Source organism: Lithobates pipiens, unplaced genomic scaffold (assembly GCF_037356315.1).
Source record: "Lithobates pipiens isolate NorthernLeopardFrog02 unplaced genomic scaffold, aLitPip1_a1.2 Scaffold_13, whole genome shotgun sequence".
Taxonomy (NCBI): Eukaryota; Metazoa; Chordata; class Amphibia; order Anura; family Ranidae; genus Lithobates; species Lithobates pipiens.
This window is the reverse complement of record NW_027507718.1, coordinates 31,176,426-31,196,308: the sequence shown is the minus strand read 5'-3', so window position 1 is coordinate 31,196,308 and position 19,883 is coordinate 31,176,426. Positions and strand designations below refer to the sequence as shown.

At 39.5% G+C, this 19,883-nt stretch overlaps 1 protein-coding gene across 2 annotated transcripts in view; it reads right to left on the bottom strand.

The window, feature by feature from the left end:
- TRPM3 (transient receptor potential cation channel subfamily M member 3) overlaps positions 1–19,883 on the bottom strand; it is a 264,979-nt gene that overhangs the window by 93,226 nt on the left and 151,870 nt on the right. Inside the window, exons 14-16 of one of the 2 annotated variants that reach the window (XM_077474953.1) lie at positions 11,542–11,770; positions 10,032–10,199; positions 9,304–9,384 (exon numbers count right to left, since the gene is read on the bottom strand). In XM_077474953.1, coding sequence (XP_077331079.1) covers positions 9,304–9,384; positions 10,032–10,199; positions 11,542–11,770 — 478 coding nt within the window. The remainder of the gene's footprint in view (positions 1–9,303; positions 9,385–10,031; positions 10,200–11,541; positions 11,771–19,883) is intronic. The other variant, XM_077474954.1, reaches the window with a different exon arrangement.

Here is a 19,883-nt window from a genome sequence, read left to right as displayed (position 1 = left end):
ATTTACAGCAAACTTGATTCAGGTAGGTATGCCACAAACACCAAACCAATTTGTAGTAAAAACAAATAATTAAGAGCATCAAAGAGTGCCAAATAACACACAAGTTATACCAAGAAAGGTAACTGGGGTTAGAGGCAAAAAAGAGAAGATCCAAACAAAGCAAACATACAGACATACATCCAGACAAATATGGAGACCGGAAAGTTGAGAAAAGAGCATTTTGCCCCTTCTATATACTTTTCTCCAGCTTCAACATATGAGGTACTGTGTAGACTGTTCTTTGCACCTTTTTAGCCTTTCTATGGACCAACAGAACATGTAAAAATATTTTTTTATATTAGTAATGCTGGTTCTTTACTGCTATAATTGCAAATAATGCATCCAATTTGATGATTACTTGCAGCACTTTGTGCAGGGAATGCCGTGTGAATTCTTCCATAGAAGATGGAAACAGTCCTATAACTGCACACTCAGCAAAGGTAAACAGGGAACAATGGTAGTTAGAAGAGAATGGTTTGGCTATAGCAGGTCTACAATAACCAAAACAATATTCAATATTACTTATATTATTATATTGTATGGGATAACAATTTTAAGCATCCAACAACCTGTTGACATGGATTCACATTTATGTAATAACCTTTGTCCAAGTAGTTATGCCCCATACACACGATCGGATTTTCCAACAACAAAACCGTGGATTTTTTTCTAAAGGATTTTGGCGCAAACGCCATGGAGATCACGCACCTAGGTGCACCAGGTTTGAGATCTCCACAATGACCGGAAGTGATGCTTGTGTGTCATGGCCAGCTGGGAATTACTAGGAAGAAACAGCGCGACTGTTAGTATGACACAGGCGGCTTCCTATACAGCCAGACTGGTGACTATGCTGCGTTTTTTATACATATTGCTCTATTATTTTTACCAGCTAGTACATATATTTGGTATGGGGGGCATTTGGCTACAATACAATTTTAAAAGCTGGATTATGCTATGTGGCATTTTTACTTTCTTATATGATCCTGCTACACTGGAGCCATCTACACCCCCACCCCAACAGAATTAGTGGATGATTTGCCTTTAAAGTGACAGCAAAGGATTATTTTAAGGCATATGAAATATTAACTTCTGGTCAGGTTATACCCTAAGGGGAGTGTGACTCACGTGGTGGCATTCTGGGTATGTGGTGCAGGAGCGAAAACTAGGATCACTGTAACGAAAGCTTCACCCATCTAAAGAATCAATTTCACCTTTTTCTTATATGCTGAATCATATAAAAGTTTGTCACATGTGGATGGACTGACAGGAGCGCTGCTATGGCATTTTAAGGACATAAGATGTATTGGACTTTTTAAATGTTATAAGTTTTACTTGGAAATATATTGCAGATTACCAATGCTTAGGAGTTGTAGCTGTATACGTTTTACATTTTGATTTTTTTTCCCCATTCGTTTTCACTTGGTGATCCGGGCACAATTTCTGTATTTCGGGGGCTATACTCTTAATGAAGAAGCAACAGAGAAAACTTTGGACAGCAGCATTGTCAGTCTGGGTGGAGGTGAATTTTATATGTACTAGCAGATTTAGTTACGCCAACAACTTGCTGCCAAACTCCAGCTAACTTTTTTTATAAGCAGGTACAGCAATTTTTTTTTTTTTTACTTTTGGAATAAAGGATTTAAATAAATGATGATTATTGTAAGCATCCCTGTCAGTGGTATATGGTTTGTCTGAAACAACATGCTCATTGGCTGGATCACCAGCTGAAAATAAAGAAAGAAAGCCTAAAAAGGAAAACAAAGTTTGCTGGTAAGAAACAAACGACAGTCAGTCAGAGGATGAAAGAAGTTACCAATTGTAACAAGCACATGAATCTGTGGCCTAACATTGGAATACAGCAATAAATGAAATATAAGTAGATCATTGTAACACAGAGACATGTGACATACAACTGCAACTGATCCACCACCACCCAAGGAACAGCAAGATGTTAATATTAATATTTTTACAGAACCTATCCCAATCAAAAAGGCACAGCACATTGAACCTGAAATCCATAAGTTGGAGCATAGCATCTAATGAACTGTGTTTTTAATTTATATGTGCCTAATGTTCTGTATTTGAGTGTGGTGCAGAGGGTCCAGGATAACAGGCACATCTGCTAGGTAGGGTATATTGTTTGCTTAGTGGTAACCATAAAAATTGCATTTTAGCCTATTGGGGTAGACACACAGTAATGATAAATATGTCCACTTTTAGTACACAAATTTGGAAAAAATGATTCCCCCAAGACAGGAGGTGAAATTTTGATGTCAAGACACACATTTGTTTAAATCAGGTTTAAGCCTTATGCCCCGTACACACGAGTGGATTTTCCGATCGGAAAAATCTTGGATGGTTTTTCCGATGCTATTCTGCTCAAGCTTGGTTTGCATGCACACGGTCACACAAAAGTTCTCTGAACATTCGACCGTCAAGAATGTGGTGACGTACAACACTATGACGAGCCGAAAAAATTAAGCTAAATGCTTCAGAGCATGCGTCGAATTGTTTCAGAGCATGCGTAGGAATTATACGTGTCGGAATTGGTACAGACAATCTGAATTTCTGATCGTAAGTTTTTCTGACCGAAAAATTGAGAACCTGCTCTCAGTCTTTGCTGGCGGAAATTCCGCCAGCAAAAGTCCGATGGAGCATACACAACGTCGGAATTTTCTACAAAAGCTCACATCCAACTTTTGCTGGCAGCATTTCCGATTGTGTGTACGGGGCATAACTCTAAAAATATTTCCACGTTTTGACAGAGTGGGGAAAAGTTAACATTTCTGTCTATGACCTCATTGGGGAGATTTTTGGTAACAACCATAGAAGAAATAGCAATAAAAGCATTACCAAAAGTTCTAAACATTCCTCGCTTTACTAAAAATGTATTTTGTGTGTTTCTTGTGTCCCTATTCAAAATATTTCCTCTCACATCCTGAAATCTGCCCATGGGACACACAGACTACAATAAAAATTTGACAGATATCCTTACCTTTCCCTATTCTATCCAACATTTAAAAAATTATGTTAAAGGAGCCGGGCTGTAATTTCTCTTCATCAATAGCATACCGTTGCCAAATATCAGTATTGTACCATCTTTTAGCGGGTACTACCTTAATTATTTTTTTTACAATAGTGAATGTAAAAAACTTTATTGATGCTTATTATCAAGTAGGACCACTAAGATGTCAGTGATTAAAAATATTGCGTGTGCAGTGAAGGGCACAATTACTTTTTTGTTTCTTGTGAAAAGCTTTTAGTCACAAAAAAAGGATGCTAAGATTTGCCGGATGTACTCTACTTTCCACTCAAAGAGTCTGCCGTATTGCTGAGTTGAATTTTCATCTTTGCACATTTCCTGTCTGTTTTGGTTTGTTGTGCTGGTTTTGATCAATGTAGAATAACACTAATCATGACTTTATAATTGAAGAATTTCGCAGTAAACATTAAACCCATTGTTTTGTCTTATTTTGTTCGAAACTGAAATTTCTGACAAGTATTATTCTGTAGAAATGAGCTTTGTGTCTTGTTGAAAAGAGTCCATGCATTTCATTAATTTTAATTACTGCCTGACACATCCTTAATATAACTGAATTTAAATTTCAAATCAGCTTGAGACTACTTTCAAAGCATTGTCCTTATTTCCACCTAATTTGTGACTTTAAATAAAGACGGCATTTCCAGAGTCTGCTGTAAAATGCAGGATCAGGAGACAAACCATGCAAATTGCAATGACACTTCAAGATGGCTTGGATGTAGAAATCGCTTGGGGTTAGTGTAAAGTCAATGAAAACACAAAGGCAGTAGGCACTGAGAACATGTACCATCTCCAGCAACAGTGACTGGCTTAAAGTAACCGTGCACTATTCTCTTTGAATGCATCTGACATTAGCCTTAGAACACCTAAAAATAAACAGTAAAGAGCAGTTGCCTTCTTTAAACAAACATGGTCCTAAGTGTTCAAACCAGAAAAAGCTCCTGTTACCTAGAGTAACCAATAAGTTCCTCTCATTTTATACTGAGACCAGGAATAAGCCCATGCTGCACACTCCTCAATTTATAGACACAAAGAAAGGTGCAATACATTTTTAAAGGCTTTAAGCAATTAATTTATTTCTGTTCAACATACTATAGCAGCATATCCTCGTTTTGGTTGAAGCAACCTCTTGATGTTGCTATCTGGAGGTGTCTCAAGCAAGGTTCAGTATTAGTATAATAAAGTGAGACATGTTTTATAAAAGTTTTTTTTCCAATTTGATTTTGTATGTCCTATAAATGAAATCCTATAAGTTTCAATTTAAGAGAAATAAAAGATTTGAAAAGGCCATTTTATACTTTAAAACATTTTCCACTTTATGCTAATATCAAACCCTATTAGGAACTCCTTTGTGTGGTAATATCAAGGATATACAACCTCCCTTAGGGTTTGTATTGATACACTTTAGGATTGGGCTAACAAGAAACTCTTTATGGTTATAGAGACTCATTTACACTAAAACCTGGAAATCAGTCACAGGATTGAAAGTAAGGGTAAGTCTGCCCAGTGAATAAACCATCAACAACAATATCTGAACAGAATTTGAGCAGAATTTCTATTCTTTTCCTATTATTCCAAACATAAAACAGGTTTTGCATTTTTGCTTTCTAGTTTAGCACAGGGGCCTCACTAAGGGCTTTACACTTGTGGCATTGGACACTCTGAATGGCAATAAAGGTACCTATCTCTAAATAAAATAGTTAGCTTACAGTCCTGTTCACACGTTGCGTTTGCTTTGCTTCAAAGGTTATAACCCATGTCTCTTTAGTGGTGCTTCAAAGCGTCTTCAAAGCCTCCATAGAAGCCTATGACAAAGCTCGCTTGAAGAACCTAAGGCTTTTGAGAGGCTTTTATTCAGCTTTAGCTTTGCTTTGTTTTGGAGAAAATGCAGGCATGGATATCAACACACACACAAACAGGGCATCCAACAGGCTTCATTAACCACTTGACCACTGGGCACTTAAACACCCTTAATAACCAGACCAATTTTCAGCTTTCGGTGCTCTCACATTTTGAATGACAATTACTCAGTCATGCAACACTGGACCTATATGAAATTTTTGTCCTTTTTTTCACACAAACGGAGCTTTCTTTTGGCGGTATTTAATCACCGCTCGGTTTTTTATTTTTTGTGCTATAAAAGAAAAAATACAGAAAATTCTGTAAAAAATTAATTTTTCTTTGTTTCTGTTATAAAATTTAGCAGATTAGTAATTTTTTCTTCATAAATTTTGGCCAACATTTATACCACTACATATCTTTGGTAAAAATAAGTACAAATTGGTGGATATTATTTGGTCTTTGTGAAAGTTATAGAGTCCACAAGCTATTGTGCCAATATCTGAAAATTGATCACACCTGAAGTACTGATGGCCTATTTCAATTCTTGAGACCCTAACATGCCAGAAAAGTACAAATACCCCCCAAATGACCCCTTTTTGGAAAGAAGACATTCCAAGGTATTTAATAAGAGGCATGATGAGTTTTTTGAAGTTGTCATTTTTTCCCACAATTCTTTGCAAAATCAAGATTTTTTTTACTTTTTTTTTCACAAAATTGTCATATTATCAGTTTATTTTTCACACAGCATATGCATACCACAAATTACACCCCAAAACACATTGTGCTATTACTCCCGAGTACGGCGATACCACATGTGTGAGACTTTTACACAGTATGGCCACATACAGAGGCCCAACATGCAGGGAGCGCCATCAGGCGTTCTGGAGCACCCAGGACACTTCTGACATTTCTCTCCAAATATAAAAATCATAATTTTCTAGAAAATTACATAGAATCCCAAAACATTATATATGTTTTTTTAGCAAACACCCTGGAGAATACAATGGTGGTCGTTGCAACTTTTTATCTCGCATGGTATTTGCGCAGCAATTTTTCGAATGCTTTTTTTTGGAAAAAAAAATGTTTTGTGCTTAAAAAAAAAAACACAGTAAAGTTAGCCCAATTTTTGCATAATGTGAAAGATGAAGTTACACCGAGTAAATAGATACCTAACATGTCACTCTTCAAAATTGCACACGCTCGTGGAATGGCGCCAAACGTCGCTACTTAAATCCCCGATTTAATTTTTACTGGTTATATGTTTTGAGTTACAGAGGAGGTCTAGGACTAGAATTATTGCTCTCGCTCTAACGTTCGCAGCGATATCTCACATGTGTGGTTTGAACACCGCTTTCATATGTGGGCGGGACTTACGTATGCGTTCGCTTCTGCATGCGAGCACATGGGGAAAGGGGCGCTTTAAAAAAAAAAAACATTTTTTTTATTGTTCATTTTACTTTATTTATTTTAGTTTGACATTTTTTTCCCCAAAAAATAAATTTTTTGATCACTTTTATTCCTATTACAAGGAATGTAAACATCCCTTGTAATAGGAATATGGAATGACAGGTCCTCTTTACAGTGAGATATGGGGTCAATAAGACCCCGCATCTCACCTCTAAGCTGGGAAGCCTGAAAAAAAAAATCTGGATTTGATCGTATTGGCAAGTCGGTAGAAGCACCGGAGAGGGAGGGGGGGTGTCTATGGCTGGGTATTGCAGGGTATCACCGACTATGGCTGGGTATGGCTGGGTATCTCAGAGTATGGCTGGGTATCTCAGAAAATGGCATTGCAGAGTATTGCATTGCAGAGCATTGCAGGATATTGGCGGGTGTTGCAGAGCATTGCAGAGTGTTGCAGGGTATTGGTGGGTGTTGCAGAGCATTGCAGAGTGTTGCAGGGTATTGGTGGGTGTTGCACCCACTCCACAGAAGCATTAAAAACACATCAAAAAAGCATGTTGAAGCAATAGGTGCTTTAATGTGTTGAAGTCGAAGCAAGTGTAAATGAGCTCTATTAGTATAGATTCTGTCTTTTGATATGTACAATAAATTCCCGTCATAGCTATAATATTTGTAACGCTGGATAATTATAAAACAAACTCACCACTTTTTTTTATTAATGTTGAAAACCCTTTCAATGTAGGAGACATATTCATCAACATGTCCCCCAGTTAGATCCCCTCGTCTTCACTGCTTTAAAATTCTCCATAGTCGTCCAGATCAAAGTTTTATCGTAAATTTTTTTTTATACCTTCTTGCACTTAAAGTGTAAGTTCATCTTTTCACCCTCCCCACCACTTACCTCCATGGGTGATTAGCTATGAGTGGCTATGAAGCTGGTGCAGTGGTTCTGGGATTTAAAAACTCCTCTGTTCTACTTTCCTTGGGGATACTGGGAAGGATCAGAGTGAATCTGATTGGTCACATGCTGGCACACAACCACTTTGTCCAATAAAAATTTCTCTGATATGTCCCAGAAGCCTTAAAGAAAGTGTATAGTTTTAGTTTACTTTTTTTTTTTCAAACAAGTGAACTTACATTTTAATGTTTGAAGAGGGGTAAGGAGATGACAAAATAGCTTCCTATAAATGTTTTCTTTGGCTTTCTAAAACAGACGCTGTGAAGACTTTCTCATCACCCAAAGACACGTGCATGTCAAATGCTCCCTAATCTCTGTGCAGGACTCCTGGGAGATATGGGTTTTTCACTTGTTATCTGGAGCTGGTTACTGCTTTAAAGCGGTAGTAAACCCGCACATTTTTTTTTTTTTTTTTAAACCTGCAAAGCAAAAGGCATAATGAGCTAGTATGCACCGCATACTAGCTCATTATGAAATACTTACCTTAAAACGAGGCCCCGACATCTGGCCCGATCCACGCCGAGGGAGCTGACATGCTCCCTCTGCGTTTCTTCCGGGTATCGCGGCTCCGGCGCTGTGAGTGGCCGGAGCCGCGATATCATCACTCCCGCGCATGCGCGCGGGAGATTTCAGTCCGGCCGCTCGGCTGCTGCCGGATTTTGACGGCGAGAAACCCCTTGTGCGCATGCGCCGCTGCAGTCAGCGGCGCATACCGAGGGGAATATCTCCTAAACCGTACAGGTTTAGGAGATATTTTTTTTACCTACAGGTAAGCCTTATTATAGGCTTTCCTGTAGGTAAAAGTTAAAAATGTGGGTATACAACCACTTTAAGTATGCATCTATATTTATGGTAAGCAAGCTTGAGAAGAACAGTCAATTTGGGTACAAGTTCTTGTTCTTAATTGTGCTGATCCACTGCTTCCATCTCTGCAATTGCTGCAATAAGGTTTCAGGACCTCTACCTCTTCTATTTGCTTTTGTCAATAGAGACCTCATCGTGCATAGCAATAGTAATAGAACCCTATTTTTTATAATGCTGCATATATAAAACATGTCAATCCCTTTGGGGTTCACTTACACGCTATGTTGCTAAGGTCCTGCTGTGAAACATGTGCTTGTCTCTTTATACAACCTTCAGCACTTGCATCAATGGATGATGTGATAGGGGTTGATTTACTAAAGGTAAATAGGCTGTTTATTTTGCAAAAGAATTTGCCCTTAGAAGTGAAGCTGTGCTGAATTCCATCATCCAATCAGGTACAAGCCAAACTACTGTTTTTTTTTTATAATTTACCTTGCACTTACTGAGTATTCTTTGCAAAGTGAATTAGCATCACATTCACTAAGCTAAGAGAAAATTCCTTCATAAATTAGACATTCACTTGCAAAGTGCACAGCCTATTTGCATTTAATATATCAACTCTTTGAATACAAGTTTTCTCATTCAGCAATTGTTAGCATGGGATGCACATGAGATGTTTGTTAACTTGTAAAATTTACTAAATCAAACCAAATTGTACTCACAAAGTGAACACAAAGTCTGGTCTTCATTCCACTTGTGTTCAGTACTTCCAACCACTGCAGGCCGCACACCGCTGTTGAAAGCAGTGGCTACAGCCGGAGGTGACTGGACTGTGTGTTCATAATGGTTAATGGTACACTACAACAGCCAAGGAGATTTTAATGTATACAACGCTGTGAAATATACTGTTTATGAGAACAATTTTATTTTATATAATACATGGATTCACAAAATTCCAGGATGTGCACTCTGTTTTATTATATGCTTCGATTAGCTAACTTAGAATTGCACCAATTTGATCATCCAAATGCAATTTAAATGCACCCTTGTATGGTGAAGAATGGGAAAAGATAGAGCTAAGAATATGAAGTGAATGGGTTATCTAAACCAGAATACTAGATGAAGGGAATGAACGAGTGGTAAAAGCAAAAAAAAAATAAAAAATCTGTTCATCCTGCTCACCCTCTGGACACGACAATGGGTCCCAAGTACTTACAGCATTTAATTTTGTCTTGAAGTCCACCATTCTTTCTTGGATTGTTTCCTCAGGTGGGCGACTCCACACCCTCACCACTCCCTGCATAAAAAAGTTTTATTTTAAACCGCCCATCCCTTTAAATAAGATTATTATTGTCCTTCATATATCTGTAGGTAGTTGCCTCCATGAACATCAAAGCTTCATTTGTCTAGTGAAAAATTCAGCCAATGAAGCCAATATAAGAATAAATTGGGGAAGCTACAGCTGATTGATGAAAAAAGTGGTAAATATTGACTAAAACTGATTGCCGGGAAAGGCTATATGATTAAAAAAAAAAATTGCAATTTTGTCATCATGTAAGTTATTCAAATTTTGAAAAGTATCTAAAATACGTAACAAATCGAAATAACTGTATAAAATATAGAAAATATTAGTAAAGTCAAGAACAATGCATGAAAGGGAATGAATTCAAGACACGGACACCAGAGGAGTCATTGTTAGAAGCATACACGAAAGTTCATTTTGAGTGAACCAAAACAGGGTATTAGTAAAGTTAAAAGTGTTTAAGGAAAGAGGTGAAGGGCTGAGCAGGATGACCGAGTGTGGATGGAATGTTACACAGAGGTAAGATTACTGCACATGACACACGAAATTGCAATATTCAGTTGATCAATAATAACACTATATTGCATTTCTAGGGAGGATATACTCTGAATAGAGATCAGCATTACAAATCTCAATCGTACCGTTAGCTCCATGTCATCGTCTTCTTTGTCTTTTACAGTCTTGTCTGGTTCTTCCACTTCCTTTTCTTGCAGTTCCAATTCATTTGCTTGGGACATGTATGGCATCTCATCTTTGTTTTTAAACTCTAAACTAAGAATTGAAGGAGGGAGAAGAATTCCTAGAATCACCTAAAGAGGCAATAATAGGATATGGTCAGATGCAGCATTATATGCATTATTAAGGGTTGTAGTTACACACAAATCAGTTTTGGTTGTCATCTAGCATACATTGTACAGTATTTATTTATTGAAACATTGGATGGGGAAGTTGATACTGCTGATATTGAAATGCAAATGCTTATCATAGATTTAAGGGATTGGAATACAGCCTTGCGAATTAAGCTTTTAGGAACTAAATTCTCTAAATCCCGTTTTATAGTACGCCCTTCTGTTGGCAGAACTACTGTCGTACTGGAGTGGTTTAAAAATGTATGGAAATTATAACGGTTTTGAGTATTTGTTTTTTTTACATGCTTTTAAACCATTTTACATATTTTACTACTTATTTAAATGTTAATAAAAAAAAAACATGTAACGTTATGGACCCATGACACAGGTTTTAAAAAGAATTCTGGGTTTTATAATGAAGGAGAAGAGCAGCAAATTTTTCCTTTGAGTGTCTCTTTCTGTCAGAAAGTAAAGGTCATACAGAGAAGGGGGTATATGGTGTGACTTATTCAGCTGCATGTAATCTGAGTTATAGATATTCAGCTCTGTAAACATCAAGATTTTTTCAGCAAAGTGGTCAAAGACAGCTTGGTAAACACACACAAAAGAATTTAAATCCCCACCTGCCAACTAACAAAAGTAACCATAAGGTTTACGTGCAATAATTAAAATTTACCTGACTAAAAAATAAAAATACAATAATTTGTATTTTCTTTTACCTAATACCCTTTCCTTACATTCCACTATATTATTTTTAATGTATATAGACCACTTGACAGGTTAAGAAGACCTTTTGCTGTCTTAAAATAATTATGTTATGATATACTGTTTGTCAAATATATATTTGTGATCTTTATTTAAAAAAAAGGAGATGATAAGAGAATGCATTAATCATTACCTGAAACATAATGTTTCTACTGATATTTTTATAATATAGTGTACAGATTAAAAACTAGCTGGTTTGTATATGTGACAGTTCCGTTTTTCTCTTGTACCAACATGATGTATAAAAAATATTTTGTATTGTTCTTTGTATTTCAAGGTTAATTTGAAACATTCGTTAATTTAAATCTGTTGACGAGATCATATTTATATTATTTTACATCTTAGGACTACTATTTCCTTTTAAAAATAATCCTCTATATTCAAAATATACAAATTTGGGGGTGCGTTATAATTTTTTAGCATGGAAGTTATGGTCGTACAGAATGAATGTTTGTCATGGATTTTTAAAATGAAATGATTAAAATGACCTTGAAAAATGAAATGGCTTTACTTTTTAGTCACCTCACTTGACACCAACCTTTAGACCAGAATTTTTACGCATTCGCAGCCTACCCATCCACATATCTGTCAGCAGCATTTGGCTGCATGTGTGAGCAATGAAGTCCCGGTGCTTGGCTGCTACAGCAAGCTGCAGGCATGTGGCGTTGCTCCAGTTCTTTAGCTCGTAGGTCAACAGTTTCATTGCCAACTGCTCATCCTGCTTGTATGACTGGTCCAATAACTCAACAGCCAGCTGCCCAAACTCCCTGGAACATAAAGATTATTCTTATATATTGCATTTTACAATGAATGTTCCTTTTTTTCATAGTGGAGATACATAGTATTTTTTGGTCAAGGTGTCATAGGAAAGAAGTACCATATGCAGTTTTAGCTGTTTATAGCAACCATTCAGATTGAACACTGTACTGAGAAATGACAGTTAAAAAATAATATTTTAAATCTGATTGGTTGCTGTGGAGCACAATGAAAGCACACTATGCAGTCCTAAGGTTAACACAGCTTTGCAACACAGCACAGCCCTGTCTGATAAAGAAGGAGATGTGTGGGTTCACTTTCTACTGCAGGTTTACTTTCATTTACAGGTCTCCTTCCTACCCCCAACCTGTGACTGAACAGTGAATGAAGCAGCATGCCGATGAGCTCATCTTTCTATCACTCACTGCTTCTCGCTCCTCCTTTCTGAGCTCTGCCGTACGAACTGTATAGTAGACTGGATCAGGCTGATAGCAAGCCAAATGAAAGTACTAAACTGCTTGCATTAAAAAAAAATACAGTGAAAAATAAGGCCAGTAAACAGGCCTTATCTGCAGTTCCCCAAACATTTCCATGTATCCAAATATTGTAGAACTTCGGAAAATCAACTACATATTTAGAAATGAAACTACATTGCCTTGCAAAAGTATTCACCCCCCTTGGCTTTTTACCTATTTTGTTATATTACAGCCTTTATTTAGTTCAATGTTTTTTTAATCTGAATTATATGTGATGGATCAGAACACAATAGTCTAAATTGGTGAAGTATAATTACAAAAAATATACATAAAACAATTTTTCAGAAATAGAAAACTGATAATTTGCATGTGCGTATGTATTCACCCCCTTTGTTATGAAGCCCATAAAAAGTTCTGCTGCAACCAATTACCTTCAGAAGTCACATAATTAGTGAAATGATGTCCACCTGTGTGCAATCTAAGTGTCACATGATCTGTCATTACATATACACACCTTTTTGAAAGGCCCCAGAGGCTACAACACCTAAGCAAGAGGCACCATTAACCAAACACTGCCATGAAGATCAAGGAACTCTCCAAACAAGTAAGGGACAATGTTGTTGAGAAGTACAAGTAAGGATTAGGTTATAAAAAAATATCCAAATCTTTGATGATCCCTAGGAGCACCATCACATCTATTATAAACAAATGGAAAGAACATGGCACAACAGCAAACCTGGCAAGAGACGGCTACACACCAAAACTCTCATATCAGGCAAGGAGGGCATTATTCAGAGAGGCAGGGCAGAAACTTAAGGTAACCCTGGAGGAGCTGCAGAGTTCCATAGCAGAGACTGGAGTATCTGTACATAGGACGACAATAAGCCGTACACTCCATAGAGTTGGGTTTTATGGCAGAGTAGCCAGAAGAAAGGCATTACTTTCAGCAAAAAAAAAAAATGGCACGTTTTGAGTTTGCGAAAAGGCATGTGGGAGACTTCCAAAATGCATGGAGGAAGGTGCTCTGGTATGATGAAACTAAAATTTAACTTTTTGGCCATCAAAGAAAATGCTATGTCTGGCACAAATCTAACACATTACCTCACCCAGAGAACACCACCCCCACAGTGAAACATGGTGGTGGCAGCATTATGCCGTGGGGATGTTTTTCAGCAGTCGGGACTGGCAAACTGTCAGAAACCGTGAAACAGACAGAGACAGAAGTACAATCAAATCACACTTGTTTATTAATAAAAATAAAAGGTAAATAGAAAAAAGCATAGTCAAGCATAGCCAGAGTCCAGTAACCAGATCGGGTAGTCAGCCAGTCCAAAGTTCATTAACCAGATCGGGTAATCAGCCAGGCCAGAAGTCAGGGATCCAAGGAGAGCAACTGCAAGCAGGATAAGAAACCAGGAGGGATGCCAGCAAGCCAGTCTTGGAACAAATAGCAGGAGATGGTTCCTTGTAATGTGACCAACGTGAAGGCAAAGGAAAAAGTGAGCTGGAAGGCTTAAATAGGCAGGTCAGACGAGCATCATTGGGAACAGCTGGTAACTGTGGAAAGAGAAGAGAACTGGCAATTAGCCGACAGCTGAGTGGTCAGCCCAGAGGAGAAAGGGCTAAGCCAGCCCACGGAACCAATGGGAGTTAACAATGGATTGCACCTCATACTCCTCATGGTTCTCAACCTGAATAGGGTGAGGACGTGGCACCGAGGTGGTAAATCGGTTACAGACCAACGGTTTCAATAAGGAGACATGAAACACATTTGAGATGCGCATACTAGGAGGAAGGTCCAACGCGTAAGCTACTGGGTTAGCGGATACTCGAAGGCCCAATAAACCGAGGTGCAAACTTCAGTGAGGGAACACGAAGCCGGAGGTTGCGAGATGACAGCCAGACCCTGTCCCCAACCTGGTAGGAAGGCGCAGGCAGGTGTCTGCGGTCAGCATGGAGTCTGTACCTATCATTATCAAGTGGCACGAAGACCACGGAGATGTTCCTCTAACGCAGGAATACTCTGCGGAACAAACGAGTCAGGCAACATGGAAGGTTGGAAACCATAATTCGCCATAAATGGAGACAATCGGGAGGCAGAATTCCAGGCACTGTTGTGAGCAAACTCTGCCCACGATAATAGGTCAGACCAGTTGTTATGATGATCAGAAATATAGCAACGTAGGAATTGCTCCAAGGACTGATTGGCTCGTTCTGCGGCCCCATTAGACTGCGGGTGAAACGCAGAAGAGAACGCAAGCTGGATTCCCAACTGTGCACAAAAGGCTCACCAGAACCAAGAGACAAACTGACTGCCCCTATCCGAGACAATCACCTTGGGTAGCCCATGTAAGCGAAAGATCTCCCGAGCAAAAATGGAAGCCGGTTCCTTAGAGGTGGGCAACTTCTTAAATGGAATACAATGACACATCTTTGAGAACCGGTCAACCACCATAAGGCTAACAGTGTTGCCTTGGGAGTTGGGCAATTCCACAATGGAATCCATAGACAGGTGAGTCTAGGGCCTCTCTCCATTGGGTATGGGTTGTAGGAGGCCCACTGGAAGGTGTCGTGGAGTCTTATTCTGAGCACACACGGGACAGGCAGCTATGAAGGCAGTAACATCAGCCTGTAGACTAGGCCACCAGAATTGTTGGGAGATGGCCCAAATGAGTTGATTCTTCCCAGGATGGCCAGCTACCTTGGGAGAATGGTAAGTCTGGAGCACTGCAGTACAGAGACTCTCTGGGACAAAGCAGTGGTCACAAGGTTTATCAGGAGGGGCATGGACCTGAGCAGCAAGAATTTTGTCACCCAAAGGAGAAATAAGACTGGTGCAAACCATAGCCAAGATACGATCAGGAGGAATCATAGGAACTGGAACCGACTCCGACTTGGAAGTGGAGGAAAATTGTCGTGACAAGGCATCAGCCCTTACATTCTTAGTACCGGGTAAGAATGAGACAATGTAATTAAAGCTCGACAAGAAAAGAGCCCATCGCGCCCTTCTGGGAGAGAGTCGCTTAGCCTCAGGCAAGAATGTAAGATTCTTATGGTCAGTAAAAATAAGAACGGGCACAGTGGTACCTTTAAGGAGATGTCTCCATTCTTTCAGGTTTAAAATGATCGCCAACAGCTCTCTGTCATCAATCTCATAATTGCACTCAGCAGGTGACAATTTCTTGGAAAAGTAGCCACACAGATGCATAGCGCTCTCATAGTTAGGATGTTGAGACAGAAGGGCACCAACTCCAGTCTCAGAAGCATCAACTTCTAGGATAAAAGACAACTTAGGATCAGGATGTGCCAACACAGGAGCAGAAACAAAGGCAGCCTTGAGAGTCTCAAAGGCCTTAATGGAGACCAACTCTGTGGGTTACCGAGACGAGAAGTTACGAATAAACTTCCGATAGTAGTTGGCAAAGCCCAGGAAACGCTGCAGAGGACGTAAACCCATGGGTTGAGGCCACTGTAGGACTGCCGACAGTTTCTCTGGGTCCATCGAAAAACCAGCAGTGGAAATGACATAGCCCAGGAATGTAACCTGTACACGATGGAACTTGCAATTCTCCAGTTTACAATAGAGATTGTTCTCTCTTAGTTTCTGAAGTACACAACAGACATCTGTGTGGTGGCTATCACACAATTGCAACAAATCTCGGAGGACATCGTTAATACATTCCTGGAAAAATTCTGGGGTGTTACAAAGGCCAAAAGGCATTACCAGGTATTCATAATGGCCTATTCTGGTATTAAACGCAGTTTTCCACTTGTCGCCCTCCTTAATGCACACGAGATTGTATGCCCCTCTCAAGTCAAGCTTTGTGAAAACCTTTACTCCCTTGAGGCAGTCAAATAACTCTGTAATCAATGGAATCGGGTAGGCATTCTTAATCGTGACACGATTGAGACCCCTATAATCTATACAAGGTCTCAGTTCACCGCTCTTCTTTTTCACAAAGAAGAAACCAGCACCAGCCGGAGATGAGGACTTGCGGATGAAACCTCGAGAAAGTGCGTCAGCGACATACTCCTCTATGTCCTTATCCTCCAAGATCGACAAAGGGTAAACCCAGCCCCGAGGAGGTATGGCACCAGGTTGAAGGTCAATTGTGCAATCATAAGGCTGGTGTGAAGGCAAACTACCGGCTTGACCTTTATCAAAGACATCACCAAAATCACGGTACTCCTCCGGCAGGGAGGGGAGTGAAGCGGTGCACAGGACCTTGGATACCTTCAGAAAGCATGTCTCACTGCATTGTGGTGACCAGGAGAGAACCTCAGCATGGAGCCTATCAAAAGAGGGGTTGTGCCTCTGTAACCAAGGATAACCAATAACCAGCGGAAATCTGGGTGAGGGAATAACTTGGAATTGGATTATCTCATGGTGAAGAGCCCCTATGGCCATGGACAACGGAACCGTCTCATGAGTCACATGGGCAGGCTGTAAAGGTCTCCCATCAAGAGCCTCAATGGCAAGTGGAGTGTCACGCAGCTGCAGCAGAATCGAGTGCTGCGAAACAAATGCAGCATCAATGAACAGGCCTGCAGCCCCAGAGTCGATTAGTGCCTGTATCTCGATGGATGACTCAGCCCAAGAAAGGGTGACCAAAACCAGGGGCTTATCCTTCTGGATAACTGGGGACAAAACAAACGCCACCTAAGGTCTGTCCATGACAGGACCTCAAGGTGGGATGTCAGCAAGCCAGTCTTGAAACAAACAGCAGGAGATGGTTCCTTGTGATGTGACCAACGCGAAGGCAAAGAAAAAGTGAGCTGGAAGGCTTTAAATAGGCAGGTCAGACAAGTATCATCGGGAACAGCTGGTAACTGTGGAAAGAGAAAAGAGCTGGAAATTAGCTGACAGCTGAGCGGCCAGCCCAGAGGAGGAAGGGCTAAGCCAGCCCTGACAGAAACTGGTCAGAGTTGAGGGAAAGATGAATGGTGCTAAATACAGGGATATTCTTGAGAAAAACCTGCACCACTCTGTGTGTGATTTGAGGCTAGGACAGGGGTTCACCTTCCAGCAGGACAATGACCCCAAGCACACTGCTAATGCAACACTTAAGTGGTTTAATGGGAAACATGTAAATGTGTTGGAATGGCCTAGTCAAAGCCCAGACCTCAATCCAATAGAAAATCTGTGGTCAGACTTAGACTAAGATTGCTGTTCACAAACACGAACCATCCAACTTGAAGGAGCTGGGGAAGTTTTCCAAGGAGCAATGGGCAAAAATCCCAGTGGTCAGATGTGGCAAGCTCATAGAGACTTATTCAAAGCAACTTGGAGCTGTGATAGCCGCAGAAGGTGGCTTTACAAAGTATTGACTTTAGGGGGGTGAATAGTTATGCACATTGACTTTTTCTGCTATCTTGTCCTATTTGTTATTTGCTTCACAATAATAAAAAAAATCTTCACATCTTGTGGGCATGTTCTGTAAATTAAATGATGCAAATCCTCAAACAATCCATGTTAATTCCAGGTTGTGAGGCAACAAAACATGAAAAATGCCAAGGGGGTGAATACTTTTGCAAGGCACTGTACATATACTAAACGTGGACTGTTTTACCAACCAAATAATTTTTAATTTTGTTTGGACATTCTTGTGAATCAGTCTCCCTGCTGGACAGCTCAGGCAAGTCTTAGATCTTACTGCAAGCACATTCCTTATTACAAATTAGTAGAGACCTCATTAGCTGCGAGAGCTGCCTCTCCGTCTTGCAGTGAGGTCATACAGAGGATTACTGAAGGCTGATATTAAAATAATATCAGAATGGAGATCAGTAATAAAGCAAAATAAAAATAATGCAGACCATGTACAGTATATAATTAAAGGAAAAGTAGGGCCAAAGCTCTTTGTTCTGCACTCCTATTACCTGTATTTAGCCAACAGTGAGCTAAAACCCGATGTCGGCTGATGTCACTCAGTGGTCCAGACTCTGAAGAAATCCTGACGTTAGTGTCGGGATCCACCCAGATGCCTGACTGACAGCTGACTCACATCCTAGTGCTCCAGTGAGCGCTGGAAGGGCAGAGCAGAGAGCTGGTGGCTGACAATTATCAGCTCTCTGATCGCTGAAGGCGAAGGACTGAATGATCTTTGATTGTTCGGTTCTCAGTCTTAAAGGTGGTGGAAGACCGATGCAGCATCAGACCAATATAATAATATAAACATTGAAGTAAAATAAACCTTTCTGTTTAGCTTGTCAGTAAAAATCAGGTTGAATTTTGACATACCGTAAATGTTATATCTTAAATAAAAAAACGTATCATTTAGAAAACAATCTACTAGGACATAAAACCTTTAGTATGTAAATAAAAAGCGATAGGACAATTTGCCGAGCAGCTGAGACAGTTATAATTTACTCAGATAAATTATATTCTCACAGATTGAAAAAGGGGCATCGCTGTATAAACTGTCTTGTAAAATAATCATTATATTTATTATGCTCTAAAAGTGTTATAATTAATTATCCTTTAGATTAATAGCATTAAAAGAGATACTCATGCATTTCCTTTATACACAATGGTTAATTAACAAAAAGCAAGATGATCATTTAGGGCTTGTTCACAAGTGCAGAAGGTGGTGTAACTAATGCAGTTTTTTAGTGTTCATGCTGGTGGTCAGAGCTGTAAAACCTCAGTTCAAGCACCTGGTTTTACCACCCCCTGACGTCACATGTGAACAAGCCCTTAGGGTCGTATCTTGTGCTCTCTCACTTTGTTTTTTTAAGTAAAAAAGTTTTACAATGCTGGTAATTGACTTTGAAAGGTGTAATTGACAGCTTATTTCTCCCTCCAATGGTATGCTATGTGTTTTGGGGGACCTTTTTGTGCTTTCTTTTTTTTTTTTAAAGACGCAGACAATGGATGTCATTTTCTGGCAATTTAAACTGTATAATTTTTTTTTTTGTAAATGTAATTTTTGCTTTAGCACATCCTACAGCAAGAATGAAATGAAAATAGTTGTGTAGAGCCCCTCCCAAAATACATACTAGACCCTTTGAGTCATGTGGTCCCCTCCTTCTCAACCATACCAGACCACGGGGGGTGCCTTCTCAGGGGGACCCCCTTGGAAAAGTGTCTTGTCCCATGTTAATGAGGTGGTTGTGGGGGTCTGCGGGTGAGGGCTTATTGGAATTTGGAAGTCTAATTTAATATTAAGGGGGCCACTAGATACCATGCCGCCGAATGAATGAGCATGGGGTACATAGTAGATGACATAGATGACATTTCTAACTGTGATAGTAGGCCCAGCTACTCCTCCTCTTTCATATTGGAGGCCTATAACATACCCCCACTATTAATTTCTCACTTACTTCTTCTCTTTGAAGTTCTACCCACATACTAAAAAATAAAAAATCGCAACAACCACTAACTAACTAAACTAAAACAAGTTTCCAGGGCTATTGCTTTCAGAAAATATATAATGTTTGGTGGTTATACAAAGTTTTTAAGCAAAAAATGTAGATTTTTACATGTATGTGGGAAAAATTGGCTTGGTAGGCAAGTGTTTTTTTCTATATATAGAAGTTTGTCACTGCTTGCATGAAAGAACATAATAATCAAGAAGCTTTTGTTTGGGTTACTTGATATACACTATACTATCAAAAGTATTGGGATGCATGCCTTTACACGCACATGATC